Raw genomic sequence first — 18,970 nt, forward strand, 5'->3', positions numbered from 1 at the left:
AATGGCCCTAAACATAGTGCTGAAGTGCCATTTAGTGTTGCTGAGTGCGAGGAGGCTGTGATGTTTTATGTGTGATAGATAAGCTCTGTTCAGATTTGAGTTATGGTGGTATTGGTCATGAGTGCAGTGTTAATGAATCAATAATACATAGTAAATAAGGTGATGTTCAACAGAAATAGACATAAAACAGAGGCTTTTAGGAACCTAACCATGTATCTCTCTTAGGAACGCTGGTTCAATATTTACTAATTTCAGTGTTCGTGGTGACTTCATAGAACAGAACTGCTGCAAATAATGAGATTCAATTGGATCCTGTTGGGCTCTAATGGCTGTCCTTGATTAATACATTATGAGGATGAGAATTCAGACCCAAGGAGTTGGTGCCTCTTCCTTCTTACCTGTTTCAGGAATGAAGGCGACTGTAGCCTGAAAGCCTCTGAAGGTCACATTTTCATCCGACTGGAAGCTGATGAACATTACACTGGAGGAGCTCAGCACAGGGGCGGGGGCATCAAAGCCACACAACCGAACTGGTGCCAGCCCCGCCAGGCAAGGCATGGTCAAGGGCCCAGCAAATAGATGTGACATTGCATTAAAGAAAAAAAAATTGTCCTTTAGGTAACTGTTAGGAAATAAACTTTTCTGGTGGATGTCACTATTAATTTTCAATATAGACAGCAGTTGGCTTCTTTTTTATATGTTTTTAACCCCATCAACATTTTGATTCTGTTGATCTCCCAAACACTCCTACTGGGAATGCCATTAAGGGTATTGGTTCTAGCCAGAGAACATGTGTGTGTGACAGAGAGAAAGAGACAGAGAGAGGACAGATAGGGACGGACAGACAAGAATGGGAAGACAGATAGTGACAGACAGACAGGAAGGGAGAGAGATGAGAAGCATCAATACTTTGTTGTGGCACCTTAGTTGTTCATTGATTGCTTTCTCATATGTGCCTTACGGGGGGGGGGGGGAGGCTACAGTAGAGCTAGTGACCCCTTGCTCAAGCCAGCGACCTTGGGCTCAAACTGGTGAACTGTGCTCAAACCAGATAAGCCCACACTCGCGACCTCGGGGTTTTGAACCTGGGTCCTTTGTGTCCCAGTCTGATACTCTATCCACTGCACCGCCACCAGTTCAGGCCAGAGGACTTATTTCAATGCCCTTTCCCCCTTCTGAGCCCTAGTTTGTGTGAGTTTTTCATATTTTTTGTTCAAAAGGTCCTTAGATTCTCTCGCTCTTCCTGGCCCTGATGTCAGAGAAGGGGTGGTGGTCAGAGTGTAGGGAGGGCTGGAGGTGGTGCAGGGACCATTGAGCCAGATACTGTTCATTACTCAAAAGGACTGGGTCCAAATGCAAACCAAGGAATCTGAGCTCCAGGAACACAGACCTATTTCCTTCTTCCTCTCTACATCCCTGTGCACTGTCACATAGTCGGAAGTACAGTCTCCACTCTCTTCTACTTCCAGATTCTGAAAGGAAAGCTGAGAAGATCCAACATTACACCTGGAGTGAATAATGGGAATGCATTACCTGATGTTGATTAAGCAGAGAAATTTGGGTTGCTTCGCTTGCTCTGGATTGTGGCCTTAGATGAGAAAGTAGTGGGATGTCCAGTGGGTTAGTTAAGTTACTCAGGAAAAGGTGCCATCCTACAGACTCCCAACTCCCAAACATGCTGAAACATCTAAGCTGCTGAAAACAGTCCGATGTAAGGGTGGGGAAAACAGGTAAATAGTTGAGCCCCCTAGCTCCTTCCTAGGAGGAGCAAAGAATCAGCAAAGCACAGTATTTGAGTAGTTTGGTAGCACTGGCCGACTGAGTGTGGAGAGAAGAGCAGTGGGAATAGGGCTGATGAAGCAGGAGCTTAGATTTTAAACGTTGAGGTGGTAGGGATACCGTGAGGCCTGAGCCCTCAGCCAAAGACACAGGACCGCATGGGTAGGACAAAAGTGGAGGCAAAGGACCGTGAGTGGTGAACGTGGGCATCGGGAAGAAGGAGCTATGTCAGAAACAGGATTCATTCAAACATGGCTTAAACCCTTAGTGGGATGCTTTCTGGAAATAAACCCTTTCCTCTCTGAGTCATGATATGCACCTAGTCGTGACTTGTGATGCTAATTTCCAAATCACTCTCCTGGGGAGGCTGGTAGGAGGATGCTGTCCCTGGTGGGGTGTGAGAGCCTCACTTCCCTGATGCACACCGCTCAGTGTACATTTAGTGAGCATATGTTTTTGGTTTGGTTTTGTTTTTGTTTGTTTTTTTTTCATTACTTTTAGCTCTGTCATGTTCAGATTTTCACCTAAATTTGTCTTCATCCTCCTTCCAGGAAATGCTCATACTTAAACTTTTATCCTGCGTCACTAGTAGCAAACCTTCCTTTAATTCTACTCCCTCCTGAACTTTCTGCCCTGGCTGTGTTTGGGCCTCGGAAACTTTTAGGAAAAGAACAATGCCTCCTTCCTCTGCGTCTTCCCCTCCCACTCATCGGTACAGCCCGTGGGATCTTGTTTCTGCTCCTAACATCTACCTGACTTGATATTTCAGACATGACCACTCCTGCCTCCTCTCTGTTGTTCAGTTGCCAACCCAATTATTCTACCTTGATATTGGGGGCTGAGCTGGGGGCTGGACAAAGAATGCTCAGTCCTCCTTCTCTTTAAATTCTAACTTTGGTGGTAAATCCAAACTATTGGCTAAACCATTTTGTTTGTTTGTTTTGTTTTGTTTTTCAAATGAAAGGCTCTTTTCTCTGGACTGTCGGAACACCCCACCAGGTTGGTTCTCCTGTGTTTCAAATCTATTTTTTTTTTTTTTGCCTCTTGAACCTACGAGAACATAAGGACGTCTTGTTCACCTTACTCTTCCCCCTTTATTTTTACCTCTACTTTCTCAACTTCATACTCTCTTGCTTTCAGTTACTAGTTGGAGAAAAGAACTTCTAAATAAACGCCTAGTTCCCACCTCACCCAGACTGTGGTCTCACCTTCACCTATCTGGAGTCCCCTCTCTGCAGGTGGCTCCCTAGTGTTTAATGAACAAACCAATGGCCACAAGCACCACTAATCGAATGCTGGACAAACTCCGGGTCCTGGCATTTAAGGCTCTGCATGCTGTGACCTGAGCCTCGCCTTCCACAGCCCATTACAGTATATTTTATGACTTGCACACCAGAGGTCTGTGAACCTATTCAATGCTGGTTCCTCTGTGCTGGCTCTGTCCTTCTGCACAAGAACGTGATGATTTGGGTCTTATTGCCATCAACATTTGTTAGCCATTACTTATGAAATGTTTCTAGAAGGTTCTAGAGACAGAGGAAAGTATTTACCAGGTACAAAGATTAAAGCAGCTTTTCAACAAAAAGTAAACTGCACTATTGCCATCTGGTGCTGAGTGTTGGTAGTTACAGGGGGAGACAGGCTGGATTCTTATGTAAGTATTTGTCCAAAGCCTTGTATACCCGGCACTCAAGTACTGGGGATACAGCAATAAATAAATCAGATAAAAACCCTATGCCTTAATGGTATTTATGTTAGCTTTTTTGTGGAGTCACCATAGCAAAGTAAGGGTAACCAGAGTCAGTACCTTAATTAGGTAATGCTTGGGGGCTTGAAAAACCCAATTACAGTTGGCCATGTCACTGTAGTCTTCAGGATAATGAAGACTCTTTATGAGGCCTTCTTCAAAAAGGACAGTTAAGGATTTACAGCCTGAATCTGAAACAGAAGGACAAACATCTGAACAGTGGCATCAGTCTAGCAAAGAGGAATCCCTTTTCTTTCTGCCTGTCTTCCACAAACAGTACAGAAACTGAATCTTCCAGCGGAGCCAACAGGACGAGGTTCGTGCACTGACTCCACCTCACTAGGCCCTCTCGCCTCACTGTGGGTGCAGGAGCGGGACCACAGGAGTGTGGTACCTGGCATCTCCCTGGCCTGTGCTCCACTCCGCTGCGGATCCACATGAGCTTTGGGAGGGAGTTCCCTGTCCCTCACCTAATTCCTGTGAGCCCTCAACTTCTGCAAAAGGCCTGGATAGTGTGATAAAAGGAAATGGTTTTACCAGGACGGTAGTTTGGTTTAAGAGCTTTGTAGGTGAGATTAAACCCAGCAGCAAAATCCGTGGCATCAGAGATGAACTTCAGCCTTAAAGAGTTGGAGGCAACAAGAACTGATGAAGCGGGGCTTTTTCCACAGAATTTCCCTGCAGCATAAGAAGAGTCTTTGTTCAGAGTCTAGAAAACAGCACCCATTCAAAGACTTCAGGAGAACTGAACTCGCTATGATTGTGCAGGATTGTCGAAACCCAGGTTTCTCAACCTTGGCACTACTGACATTTGGAACCAGACCATTCGTTGTGTTCAGGCTGTCCTGTACATTGTAGGATGTTTTGCTGCATTCCTGGCCTCTGACCTCTAGATGCCAGCAACACTCCCTCCAGCTCTGACAACGGAAAAACCTCCTAAGACATTGCCTTGTGTCTCCCGGGAGGCAGACACCTGCAGTTAAGAACCACAGAAACTCTCCTTCATCTATATATAAAGTAACTTTTCTCTCCTACTCATGAGCATCTATTTTTAGCTGGATGAGGCTAGTAAAGGTCCTCTTCATGCCGAGAGAGACAGCATGCTGCCAGCAGCCCTGCAGTGTGTCTATATTGGAGTCCTGATGGGCTCCAGGGCTGGCAGGTGAGCGTGGGAAGCAGCTGCAGCAGAGGAAATGCACTGTGGCCTCGCAGCCATCACACAGGCTCAGATGGAGTTCTTTCCCACTGTAACTCGAGTCTCAAAAATCAGAGACAGGAAACGTGGTGTTTACAGATGTCTCAGTTCCAGACATACTGTTACCAGGCCCCATACACCCTTCTACCACAAGGGTCTATTTGACAATGTGAAAATCCACTCACCAATAAGTCTGTCTTCTAAAGAATATAGTGACAGGTAATTGTGGAGACAAGACTCTGCATCCAAGTGGGAAAACATGAGTAATACGTGCATTGCCTCTGGTGCCAACAGGGTCCAGACGCACAGTCTGCAAGCAGAGACATCGAGAGGGTGTGAGTTCTAGCCAGAAAGTGGCTGTCGCAGCGAATGGGCGCAGTCAGGCTGGAGGTGGGCGCTGAGGGAGGAGTGGCAGTGTGGGCTACTCACTGCGTGCTGTCGGAATAGAGGTCGGGGCTTTCTGGGAAGTGCAGCTCCGCCTCAGCCTCGCTGACCACTAGATGCTTCTCACTGCATGAGGCTGGGCGGGAAACCCATAGAGTCAGGCTGACAGTGAGGGCTAGTCACAACAGCCCTCGCTTTCCAGAACCTGTACAGACTCAGGAAGCTCCTGGTTCTTCGTTATGCATGCTTCCTGTTTTCACAAAATCTTTGCCCACCTTGGCTTCGAGATGCCTTATTCCTTTTTGTTCCTTTTAGGTCCCACTTAACCTTGAGATTCTATGATTTCTTCTTCACTCTTCCTTCTCAGACCCCATACTCCATTCTATAAATGCAGATGTTTTCCAGGTTCTGTCGTTAGTCTTTACCTCCATGCCTGAGCCCACTGACCAGTCTCATTCATCCTTCTGGTTTTGACTATCATCTCTACATTTCTGAATTCAGACCCGATCTTTCAATCATCTCCTCGTTACCTCCCCTATAACTTAATATGCTACAAATGACATTTCTCTGGGTATGCCAAAGTGCTTCCCTTCTGGTTTGATTACTTTTATCTACCCCTTTCTTAGTCTTCCATGCTCAAAGCTTCGGTAGCACACTTGATTCCTTCTCCCTCTCTACCCTTCATCGAAGTGACCAACAGGTCCTAGTTCTTCTTGTTTCTGTTTCCTCCTTTCCTTCTCTGGCCCTAGCCCTAGGTCACACCTTCATTTCTTAACCTTTGAATTAATGCCTAATCTCATAAATCCACCTTGAATTCTTCCCCCCTCTAATCTGTTTCCTATCTGCTGCTTTAGACCACTCAAGTATACTCTAATCTGTTTAATTAATTATCAGTAAAGCACATATTTCTTTGACTAGCATTCTAAATTTTCATAATTGGTCTCAAGTTATCTAATTTCCCTCATAAAACTCTACCCCATATCCTATGCTTCAGCTGCTCTGACATATTTACTGGTCTCTGTTACAACCTACATTTTCCCATCTCCACCCTGTAGTACATCCAGAATGATGGCTGGAATATTTTTTCTCCTGTATCCCATTTATGCCTCACAAATTCTACTCATTCTTTGCTTTTTAAGGTTCAACTTAGAAGATGTCTGTGTTTCAAGGCCACCCCCATTTTCTTTCTTTCTTTCTTTTTTTTTTTTTTTTTGTATATTTCCTAAGTTAGAAGCAGGGAAGCAGTCAGACTCCCACATGTACCCGACCAGGTCCACCCAGCATGCCCACCAGGGGGTGATGCTCTGCCCATCTGGGGCGTTGCTCCGTTGTGGCTGGAGCCATTCTAGCACCTGAGGCAGAGCCCATGGACCAACTTTGCTCCACTGGAGCCTTGGCTGCAAGAGGGGAAGAAAGAGATAGAGAAAAAGGAGAGGAGAAAGGGTAGAGAAGCAGATGGGCGCTTCTCCTGTGTGCCCTGACCTGGATTCAAACCTGGGACTTCCACACACCGGCCGATGTTCTACTGCTGAGCCAATCAGTCAGGGCTTTTTTTTTTTTTTTTCACCCTGCTAGAAACAGCCACTCACTCCTCCTGTGCTCTCAGGGTGCTCTTACTCAGATTGCTTTTTGTAGGGAGTTCCACAGACTCACAGAACCACCAAAGATTTGAGCTAAAGATGCCTTAGAAACCATCTGGTCCAAACTCTTTTCTTTTTCTTTCTTTCTTCTTTCATGAAAGGAGATAGACAGACTTCTACATGCACCCCATCTGGGATCATCCACTTGGCATCTCCTGTTTGGGGTTGACACTGAAATCAACTGAGCTATCCTCAGTGCCTGAGGCTGACACTTGGACCAATTGAACGACTGTCTACGAGAGGGGGAGAGAGAGAGAAGGGAGAGAGGGAAGGGAAGAGAAGCAGATGGTCATTTCTTATGTGTTCCCTGAGTGGGGATCAAACCTGAGACTTCCACATGCTGACTGATACTATCCACTGAGCCAACTGTCCAGGGCCCCGAACTCTTTTCTTTATAAACGAGGAAACTGAGGTCAGAGGTAGGAAGGAACTTCCCAGAGTCACACAGTGAATTCATTGCATTCATGCCAGGTAACTTTTGGAGAAGGTGTGTATTACCACATCTGTACCACCTTTCCCTCCTCCTTCAAGTCTCTGCACTAAGGCAAGGATCTGGCAAATGTTTGCTGAATGGATATGGAGCTCTGGATTGACAAGATGTGAAATGGGAAGTAATCCAGGGCTCCAGCTAGGTGAGGGGCCACAGTGACTGGCAGGGAATGGCTGTGGATTTTACATGTTGTAGCTTTATGCCTAGAGAGTGGGGACAGCTCTTAGAGAGGAAGACTTTTGATTATAAAGGGAACTGATACTCAGAAACACTAAATATTAAGTCGTACTTCTGGGGGAGCAGGCTGGACAAATACCTACCTCTGGAGTGCTTTCTCTGCTTCCCTGGGAAAGAAAAGGAAAAATGCAATTCAAGGTTTCTAAATATTAAGTCGTACTTCTGGGGGAGCAGGCTGGACAAATACCTACCTCTGGAGTGCTTTCTCTGCTTCCCTGGGAAAGAAAAGGAAAAATGCAATTCAAGGTTTCTGGTATCCTGAACAATATTTCAAGAAGTTAGCATTTCCTTGGCTTAAAAGTACAGAGATTTTCAAGTCAATATGCAACAAATGAAAGGCTAATCTGTGGAAAGAACAGAAGGGATAAATTGACAAAGCAGAAAATGGCCTTTTTATTTTAAGAAAATGATTTCACTCTTTTTATTAAATGGGAAAAATTAGACAGGCCATGATTAGCTTGGAGATTACACAGAGCAAGAAGTGGTCATCTGGTCTACCCCTCTCATTTTACATGACAAGGGAAGCTGGAAGTGGAAGTAACTTACCCACAATCACAAAAGAATTGCTGGGATAGCTACAGCTTGAACTGAGAGTTCAGACACCTCCATTGGTAGGTACAAGTTCTTACTGAACTAATTTGAATTACCCCCTTTGGAGAGAAGTAGATGCCCTACTAGGGCTGGAAGCCACCAGTTAAGAAAATAATTAAGTTTGATTTGGAGGCAGAAATGAAGTCTCAGTTAACTCACTGGTTAGTCCAGTAGAAGGGTATATGTATTATAGATAGACCCAGGACTTTTCAGATTTATAGTACCTGGATTTGTACCAGGCCTTTCAACTGTGGCATTGCTGATATTTTGGATTGCATCATTCTTTATAGTGGCGGCTGTCCTGTGCATTGTAGGAGGCTTAGTAGCATCCATGGCCTCTACCCACTATGCTAGTGTTGGCCTATCCCCCAGTGTGACAACCAAAAATATCTCTAGACATTGTCCTCTTGTGAGGGGTTCTGTGGTTAATAACAACCAATCTGTACTATTGCTAACAGAATTTTGCTAGCACAGTTGAGAAGTGGTGAATACGTATCCCCAGGTGAGATAGTTTCAATTAAAGGCAAATTTGACAAAGTCTAGCGTGGATGCATTCATGTTTCATTGAGTATTTGTGTGCTATACCACACACCATGTTTTACTCTTGTTTTAGCCTTAGGAAATACCACAGTTTTGATGTGCTACCCTAAGAATAGAAGCAAGCCATCTGGTTCAGTGCTCTCGACTTGCTTAGACTCTGCTGATGTTCTCTCTGGCCCTGGCTTTTTTTTTTTTTTTTTTTTTTTTTTACTTCATTTGCTAGCTTTATTACCAATTTGGATGTGTTTGTGGATCCAGGGAAGCACTTTACTAAGATCCGTGAAGATCCCAGGGGATCCTTGATCATCTTTCTGCACGTTGTTTCTCCAGCCTCGACCACAGCCCAAACCCCAGGAAGTCACACCGGCGAGAGTCCAACCCCCTTTCTCATTCCGGCACATGAGGGAACCTCCTGAATCTCCCTGCAGGGAAAAAGTCTCTGTTACCATCATGATCAGTGTCTTTCCCCCCTTAAAGATGCTAGGTGAAGATCAATGACATTTCTTCACTTCTAGTAATGTGGACTTGGGCCTGGGAGAACAGGCGAGCACAATTTACACGAGATCCTCAGCTCTCAATGGAGCCTATCAGGTCTACCTCCTTCTTCCCCATCCGAGACTTACATCAAGCATCAGGCTTCCTTTTCCTGTCTCACCTTACAGGCTCAGAGAAGTCTCTCCCAGTAGTAAAACTGACCTCAGTTTTCAGTCAGCAGGAGGAACAGAGGGAAAGTAAAGTTTCTATTACACGTGACCTGGAAACCTCTACATAGCAAAGAGCCAGCCGTTCTTCAGAGGTGGGCAACGCAAGCTCATTACTGGCATCATCTGCTATTTAGCCTTTTGGAAAAAGTGGAAGATATCCTCGGAATTCACACTCCCTGACATAAACAGGCCGTTTAAACTGTCCCTTTATTTTCACTCAACCTCTCCTGTTCACTCTTGACCCTTCTTTCCAGAGTCCAGTCTTATAAAGCTGAGGGACGCCCGTCCTGGGACCCGGCCGCCCAGCCACTCCCACCTACCTGACATGCATCTCTCCCTCCATCTGGGAAGCCTGTGCAGAGAAAGGTCTGCCCACTGATGGGTTTCTTTAAGGTTAACAGAGCTGCCACACACTCCTCCTGGGTCAAAATGGGCACGTTCACTTCCTGCAACACTTGTGGGAGGATGCCATCTAGAAAACACAGAGATGAGAGCCCAGCAAGGCTCTCGCCACCCTTGTTGAGCTTGAGGTGCCTGTTCCATTCAGGCCTGTATCTTTTGGAAAGACCTAAATTTCTTTTTTTTTAAATTTATTTATTGATATTACAGAAGAGAGAGAGAAACAGATGGACAGAGCATCGGCCCCAGATGGGGTTGCCAGGTGGATCCCGGTCAGGGAACATGTGGGAGTCTATCTCCCCTCCTCTCACTTGGAAAAGAAAAAAAAGAGAGAGAGAGAAAGGTGGGAGGAGTGGGAAGCATCAATCCCATAGTAGTTGATTCTCATATGTGCTTTGATCAGGCAAGCCTGAGGTTTCAAACTGGTGACTTCAGTATTCCAGGTCGATGCTTTATCCACTGCACCACCACAGGTAAGGTGAGATTCTCTACTTTTAAAAATGTTTACACAATTGGTTTTTCAAAAAACAGATTAAAATTTCTATTTTCTGATTACCCAGCAGAAAGTTCTGACATCGATGAAGGGGAGAGGCATAGGAGTTCTTACCTTCCGTCAGGCGGCCCCAGCCCGCAGTTGTGCAAATCAATCCAGCCTTAAATTGTTCTCCTGGCTCCGGCAGACACACGGGTCCCATGAACTGACCTGAGAAATAAAAACACCAGTGCATGGTGTGGAGAAGAGGACACCAGAAGCCACTCACCAGTTGACATCTATGTGGTTCTCCCAAGGTCTCATAAGTGCCTGACACTTCCATGTGTCATGTGTCAGACAGAGAAAGACCCTCTCCCTACTCTATATAATTCTCTATCTGAAGCCACAAGTAAAAGTATTTCAGGTGGGGACTCTTCCACCTTACATCCCTGTCCCTAATCCATAACCCAGAATTGTTGGCCATGATATATAGTCTAAGGACTGTGCTATAGAACAGAATTTATGGAGAACATGGGGTAGATAATTCAGAGTGAGCCTGAAATGTTTACCAAAATGGAAGGTGCCAGCCATCTTCAAAAGAGCAATGTCATAGTTCATTGGTTTCTTGATGGAGAAATTTGGGTGTATGATGATGCTTTCAATGGTGAGGTTTTGCTCTCCTGGTTCCGTCTGGCTCAGGTCATGTTTTCCAGCAATCACGTTCAAAGTTGATGCAGTATTTCTATAAAGAGGAAGCAGTAACATGAATTGATTTCATGGAGCCTCTAAGTCTAGTTGCAGTGGTTGGCAAACTGGCCTCTTCAGAATGGCATGAATGGATAATGTGGGGTATGAGGCTGCTAAACAGAGAAAGTGAGGAGGATTCCAGCACTCAGTAAAAATGCACACATTCTTGGCCCTGGTCGGTTAGCTCAGTGGCAGAGCGTCGGCCTGGCGGGCAGGAGTCCCAAGTTCAATTCCCGGCCAGGGCACATAGGAGAAGCGCCCATCTGCTTCTCCACCCCTCCCCCTCTCCTTCCTCTCTGTCTCTCTCTTCCCCTCCCGCAGCCAAGGCTCCATTGGAGCAAAGTTTGCCTGGGTGTGGAGGATGGCTCTATGGCTCTGCCTCAGGCACTGGAGTGGTTCTGGTTGCAACAGAGCGACAGCCCAGATGGGCAGAGCATCGCCCCCTGGTGGGCGTGCCGGGTGGATCCTGGTCGGGCGCATGCGGGAGTCCGTCTGCCTGCCTCCCCGTTTCCAACTTCAAAAAAATGCAAAAAAAAAAAAAAATGCAGACATTCTCAATTTGGGTGGGCAGCATAACAAAGAATGGCTTTATGGAATCAATGATGTAATAAATCAAACACGTTGCAATGTTATTTGTAAGATATCTGAAGATTTATATACATTGTAATTTAGGGGTCTAACGCTATAGTGGACTTTATTTAGCTACCCTCAGTGGTTGGCCTGGACTCAACATTAGCAGATGGTTTGTGATCCCCCCAAGTATGTTGCTTTCCTGTCAGAGATCTAATCATATTGTATATTGTGAAAAACAAAATAGCAGTGTCACTTTGACCTCCCAGGGAACATGCACTCTCAGAACTTTGGGATTGATTACAACAATCAAGAATATTCTTTCTACCTCCTTTATGTTTGTAATTTAGAGACCAGGCTTCCTGAAGCACAATTCTCTGAAAAAAAAAAAAAAAAACTTGATGAGATAAATTGAGATGGATTAAAAGCTTTAGACCGGCCATTTTAGGGACCCTTCATTTTCAGAAGTGATGATTTTACATAAAAAATAAAATTGAGAAGGGTGTAATTTTCTCTTTGTAGACTTTCCTGGCTCTTGGCTATATTAAAGTTCCTAACCAAATACATAGTAACTCTCTAGCCTAACCACCTGCCATATTGCAGTGAAACAATCAGTTGACTCTTCTTTAGACTGTCAATCTCTGGGGGCAGGAATTATGTCTTACTCATTTTGTATCTTTGGTACCCCTCAGTACCTGGCACCAAGTAAATATCCAGCAGATTTGAAATTGGGCAAATACGGGGAAATGAACTTGACTGCAACCTAATGAGCACCAAGAACACTGACAACAGAGCATTTGAAACATACTGGGAAAGCCTGACCAGGCGGTGGCACGGTGGATAGAGCATCAGAATGGGACCCAGGTTCGTAACCCCAAGGTCGCCAGCTTGAGTGTGGCCTCATCTGATTTGAGCAAGGCTCACTAGCCTGAGCCCAAAGTCACTGGCTTGAGCAAGGGGATCACTTGGTTTGCTGTAGCCCCCTGGTCAAGGCACATATGAGAAAGCAATCAATGAGAAACTAAGGTTCCACAACCAAGAATTGATGCTTCTCATCTCTCTCCCTGTCTGTCTGTCCCTATCTGTCCCTCTTTCTCTCTATCTCTGTTACAAAAAAGAAAAAGAAAGAAAAATTGATACTTCTCATTACTCTCCCAACCTGTCTGTCCCCTCTCTGTCTCTGTAAAAAAAAAAGGAAAAAAGAAAAGAAAAGAAAAGTAAAAAAGTGGATGTCATTGGATCAAAGTTCATAGAGGCAGGATCAATATGGAAGGAGATATGGGAGCCTTCTTAGTTTTCCTGGCCTCCTTTTGTTCTCTTTTATCCAATTCTTACAATGCAGAATGAACTGCATGGTTTTTTTTTTCACTGACATTTAGGAAAACTAGGCGAGAACTTTCACAGATATATCTTTGTGATACTTTGTTTCTCACTTGGATATTATTCTTTTTTTGTATTTTTCTGAAGTTAGAAGCAGGGAGGCAGTCAGACTCCCGCGTGTGCCCCACTAGGATCCAACCTGCATGCCCCCCAGGGGGCGATGCTCTGCCCATCTGGGGCGGGGCGTTGCTCTGTTGCAACCGGAGCCGTTCTAGCGCCTGGGGAGGCCGTGGAGCCATCCTCAGCACCTAGGCCCACTTTGCTCCAATGGAGCCTTGGCTGCAGAAGGGGAAGAGAGAGACAGAGAGGAAGGAGAGGGGGAGGGGTGGAGAAGCAGATGGACACTTCTCCTGTGTGCCCTGACTGGGAATTGAACCTGGGACTTCCTCATGCTGGGCCGATGCTCTACCACTGAGCCAACTGGCCAGGGCAGATATTATTCTTTATTAACTTCCATTCATATTTAACTATTCTACTTCTCTGCAAGGGATATATGTTTCCCACAAAGTTAAGTGCCCTCTGACAATGTCATTGAGCCCTGTTTGTTTGATGCAGTTAAGATGTTCTCTCACTAGAGCATGCATCACACAGTTTCTGTTATAAAGAGCTACTGCTACTGATTCCAAGGGAAAGGCAGGGTCATCTGACCTCTGTCCATGTGCTAGACCTTCCCTTACCTGTTTGCAACGCAGTGAGCCGCCGTGATAACCCACTGTGGCGAGATGATGGTTCCTCCACAGATGTGCTTCTCCCTTCGTTTCAGAGACACCTGAATTGCAAAGATCTTACGTGGGAGCGGGTTAATGCCCTGGGATCCCCCATACCTGGAGACTGAGCATATTCTGATCAGTAGACCAGATATTGTCTTCATGAATATTAGAAATCATGGAACAATAAAGGTACAAAACCCATTTCATGACAGCTCAGAAATAAAGAGCAGTGCTGGACCCAGAACATTCCCAATCCTGGTGCACAGGAGAGGTTGTTAGTTTCAGATCATTTTGTTTAAATTGTTGGTATTTATAATATTGAGTCATACTGTTGCTCTGACAATATAAACACTATCTGTGAATGAAAAGGAAGAAAAGGAGTCATAAGATACAATAGAATCCAGACGTACAGGGCTGAGAGAAAGGCAGGCGAGAGGGCTGCAGGGGTTTTCAGCACACACTCCAGCTCCTCCAAGCCACCTCAGGCAGTCTGCTAGTGCTCTGAACTACTGGACCCCTACAGTTTCTGCAAGCCTATCTTTTATTCTGCCTCTATCTTTGTTTTTTTCTGATTATAATATTTGAATTGACTCTCAAATGGTTTACAGGGTATAAGTAATACTTTTAATTCTGTTGTTGGAATAAGAAAGTAAATAATTTATTAGAATTGCCCCCTTTTTGACCAAAAATTATTCAATGAGTAATTGAGTCATTTTTAATACAGAAAAAAAGCTAATAATAGAATAAAGAGGAAGTAAGTAAAAGTCAGTGTTTCGTCCCTGAGTATAATTTGAATGTGAACTTCTGAACTGATTAGCCAGCCAATTGACCAAGGAAGCAATTGATCGCTCAACTATTCATCCAAGTAATTAATTCATCAACCCAGTGAACACAAACTCAGTCAGCCAACCATTACAAACTATCCATTGACCTAAAAGTTAATGTGACTTGCTCAAGAGAAATAAAAATGAAGACTTATCATTCTACTTGCAAAATTAAATGGCAAAAATGCAATATGGTTACCAGGGTAAAGAAAGTTCGGGGGATTTCAAAGAGTATAAATGTAAACCCCACTGGCTAGGGCCAGAAGCACAAAGACATTGGGAGGACCAGGAAATTAGAGTGAAAGAGAATTCTTAGGACATTTGCTGCTACAAAGGCAACGACCTTGATTATTCCCTGAAACCGCCTATGGTATAGGCACAAATCTTATACCTCAGATATAAAGTAGACCTATGAATATAACACCTTTGACTTCCTTGATCATCTTTAATTATAATGAGGTAAATGCAGTGTGTCCGTAAAGTCATGATGCACTTTTGACCGGTCACAGGAAAGCAACAAAAGATGATAGAAATGTGAAATCTGCACCAAATAAAAGGAAAACACTTCCAGTTTCTGTAGGATGATGTGGCAGCATGTGCGCATGTGCAGATGATGACATAACACCAGGTATACAGCGGAGCAGGTCACGGCCATGCCAGTTGAGATGTGGATGGTACAGAGGAAAGTTCAGTGTGTTCTGTGGCTCACTAAATTTGAATCCATAACCAAAGTGCAATGTGAATATCGGCGCGTTTATAACGAAGCGCCACCACATAGGAATAGCATTACTTGGTGGGATAAGCAGTTGAAGGAAACCGGCAGTTTGGTGGACAAACCCCTTTCTGGTAGGCCATCAGTCAGTGACGAGTCTGTAAAGGCTATACGGGATAGCTACCTAAGGAGCCCTAAAAAGTCTGTGTGTGAGCCCACATCGAACTGCACTGAATAGGTATGAAACTGGGAGAGTTTTCCTTTTATTTGGTGCAGATTTCACATTTCTATCATCTTTTGTTGCTTTTCTGTGACCGGTCAAAAGTGCACCATGACTTTATGGACACACTGTATATTTTAAATATATTTATTGAACCAGACAATTATTATTATTATTTTTTCTCTGTACTTTTCCGAAGCTGGAAACGGGGAGAGACAGTCAGACTCCCGCATGCGCCCGACCAGGATCCACCCGGCACGCCCACCAGGGGGCGATGCTCTGCCCCTCCGGGGCGTTGCTCCGCCACGACCAGAGCCACTCCAGCACCTGGGGCAGAGGCCATGGAACCATCCCCAGCGCCCAGGCCATCCCCGCTCCAATGGGAAGAGAGAGACGGAGAGGGGGGAGGGGTGGAGAAGCAAATGGGCGCCTCTCCTGTGTGCCCCGGCCGGAAATCGAACCTGGGACCTCTGCACACCAGGCCGATGCTCCATCACCAAGCCAACCGGCCAGGGCCACCAGACAATTATTTTTTAAATTGTAAATTTAAAAGGTTTTCATCTGCTTGAAATGGGATTTTTGTTTTAGGGGTTGAAAGTTTAGGGTGGCATTTTCAATTTTTAGAAAAAGCCAATAGTGCATATAACTTTTGTGGATACACCTTTTCTGGAACTTAACTGGTATACATCATGAAGGATGTGAATCCCTGCACCCACTCATGAGCTCTCTGGGGACAAGCTAGGCTCAATGGAGAGCACTGATGCGCAGCATGTCATTCTGAGGGAGCCAATCCCAAGACTGCTCATGGTTCCCCCACCAGCGAATGTGTTCCGTGACTCACCTGCCATGGGTAAGAGCCCTTTACCACTTGGTTTCCCCCAACAATACGACTAAAAATGTTCAAGTAATTCCAAGGCTGTGCCTTCACCAGGCTCTGTCCACAAGGGGGAGCTGGAGAAAAGAAAAGATAAAAAATATTAGTGATTAAATAGCTTCTAAGACTGAGGGATACTGGAAACACTTCTGAGCAAGAAAATGAGATTACAAAATGGCTTTAAGTTAGTATATAGTGAGATTTGCCGTGATTTGTAGTACAAAGGATTATTCAGCTTTTGTCACACTGGATTGGCAGAAATTCAGCCCCCTTTTGCCTCTGAGCAATCTGGACCCTTGGAGGCTCCTCACAACACTCTGTATTTCTGTGACATTAATTACATGCATTATGGTCATTTCTATGTCTTTCAACCTAACTAGACAAAGATATGAACTTAATCTTAGATATTCCTATATCCACAGTGTCCAACACAGCTTCTGATGCATAGAAGTTGTTGAATTCATTGAATGGGTGATGCAAAAGTCTGCCTTAGATTGTCGTTGTGTGTACATCTATCTATCTTCTGCTCTGCCCCACCCAGGGGACCGAGTCTGAGACCATGGTCTTTGGTACCTGGCACACAGTCAGGCAATTGGATTTAATTCTCTCGAAAGGTAGAAAGCAGATTTTTCAAGGAGAGTGGAATGGAGAGAAGACTATAGCCTGGTTCACACACCAGACTGGTGTTAGGATAGAAAGGTTGCCAGTTAAGGGTAGAAAGAAGTCTTGTCTTTGTGAAAAAGATGTTGTCCCTAAAAAAGTTGCATTTGTTTATCTTCAATTTTTTGAGAGGGGAGGGGAGGTTTTGACTCCTCAGCTAAGAGATGGATTAGATTAAAGATCTTTGCAACTAGCCAGTGATTCGGGGATGGCACATCTTCTGTCTCTACCACAGATCATTCTCTTCTACCTGTTTCTTAGGAAGGCCTAGAAAGCCCTGCCTCCAAATCACCCCACTTCTTCGACTAGTTAATCCTCTAATCCTTATTCATCACCTCAACTGAGGAGTCTTCCTTGAGTTACCCAAGGTGTGTTTTAAGTGTCTCTCTTCTTTACTGTGCAGTACAGTACTCTTTTCTCTCCCCTTTTACAGTTTTTCCATGCAGTATTGTGATAGTGAATAGTTTGTCTCCCTCATTGGGCTATGAACTACTCGAGGGAATAAAAGCTGTTTTTATTCATCTGTGTATTTCCATGGTTTAGCACAATTCCTAGCATAGAGGAGACACTTAGAAAGTCGGGCTGATGAACAAATGGTTTTCCTTGGGAACGTATCCTTCAGAGCACAGCTATTTAGCTTAATATGTTACAGTATACAAAGCTCTCCCAAATAACTCCTCATTTAACCTCCCCACACACACTCTATGCCTGTGAATCAAGCACTATTAGCCCCACTTCACAGCTGAGAAAACAAAGAATCAAAGAGATGCATAGCTAATTAATGGCAAAGCATGCATGGAACACTAAGCCTTCTGATTCTGAACCCACTGCAGCCATGGCATTGGATCAAAAGCTTATTTTCTGGCTGTCTCACCTGAATGAATCATAAATACTTTGGACATAAAGTTTACTGTTTTCTGAACTCATTGAAGTAAAAACAGAAAACATGGTGATTCTTAGGGCTGGCACAAACCTGTGGAGAAGTCTGCCAAGAACTGTTCTCAGTTTACTTGGGGGGAAAAGACAATTTATCATACACCACAGTGAACATGCTTCACATTTCCCAGCAAGACAGTTTTCTGAAAAAACAGAAATGCTTCCAAATTTGTGCTGATTTCCAAAATTTGTTCCATGAGTAAGGATAGGATTGTGTAATCTGTCCAAATAATTGAACAATCCCAGTTCTTTCCAGATCAATGCAACTTGTCCAAGTTGTGTTCCATAAATGTTTTTTCCCCAGTTTCATACACTGGTTTCAGAAGAGTCCAAAATAATTACATGAAAAACAATTCGGTCTCCAAAATATATTTGCTCCTCCTGTTTCCCCAAAGGAATATGGAGTGGAATTATGATGCCCATTGCCAGCAAAGGTTATTCCTTCAGACAAAGATAATTATAGTTTGTTTGGCACTTACCTTTGGAAAGAGAGAGAGTTGCCGACTTACTTAGTTTCAAACATATCATTCCGAGGAGTAAAACCAGCTTATTCTTACTCATAAGCATTTTGAGATTCAGAAGTTTTCCCTGAAATTTTAAAGAGACTACAGAGAACCAAAGTAGGAAGCTTTGTGAGACCAGCAATAAGCCAATTTAAAAGGAGGTTATGCATTACCCAAGACTGAAGGCATTCAACCATGTATATATGATGTTTCTGAAGGTGGTTTCTTGCCAACATCTTTGCAAGATGTGGGAGTCAACCACAGAAGCATAGTCTTGATTGAGCAATATTACATGACTCATTACATTCACATCAGTTTGTTGCTTAGCAGAATGTATCTGGCTAGGTAAGTGGCTGATGTCTAATGGCAAACATTGCTGGCTTCTTAGTACAAGTTAACTGCTTTCTACAAGAGGATTTGATGTCAAAGTTGTCCTTTTTTGCAAGGAGACTTTACTACATGCCTGCAAACAAACCACAAGAATATGCTAAAACATTTTTCTTCCTCATATTGTCCAAGTGTAAACGAATGGTTGTAGCCTTGTGTTAGAGAAGGAAAGGGCGGAAAGATAATTTGGTAGCACAGTCAGGAAGTCAGGCTACTTGAAGGACATTTAGGTTATGGTCCATTGGGGCATTTGTGAATCTGCATCCTCT

General features: G+C 44.3%; 1 protein-coding gene across 1 annotated transcript; it reads right to left on the reverse strand.

Moving 5' to 3' along the window:
- Positions 1-363: 363 nt before the first annotated feature.
- On the reverse strand, positions 364-18,426 carry OVCH2 (ovochymase 2). Its single transcript, XM_066253826.1, has 14 exons — positions 18,291-18,426; positions 16,183-16,292; positions 13,553-13,644; positions 10,748-10,920; positions 10,314-10,409; positions 9,628-9,779; positions 8,828-9,025; positions 7,664-7,679; positions 5,151-5,241; positions 4,907-5,031; positions 4,064-4,204; positions 3,587-3,717; positions 1,391-1,484; positions 364-530 (listed from the first exon to the last, which is right to left on the reverse strand). The coding sequence occupies exons 1-14, from the start codon at positions 18,376-18,378 to the stop codon at positions 364-366; spliced, it is 1,674 nt and encodes a 557-aa protein (XP_066109923.1). The 5' UTR covers positions 18,379-18,426.
- Between the last annotated feature and the right edge of the window lie 544 nt (positions 18,427-18,970).

This window comes from Saccopteryx bilineata, chromosome 1, assembly GCF_036850765.1.
Source record: "Saccopteryx bilineata isolate mSacBil1 chromosome 1, mSacBil1_pri_phased_curated, whole genome shotgun sequence".
NCBI classification, from domain to species: domain Eukaryota; kingdom Metazoa; phylum Chordata; class Mammalia; order Chiroptera; family Emballonuridae; genus Saccopteryx; species Saccopteryx bilineata.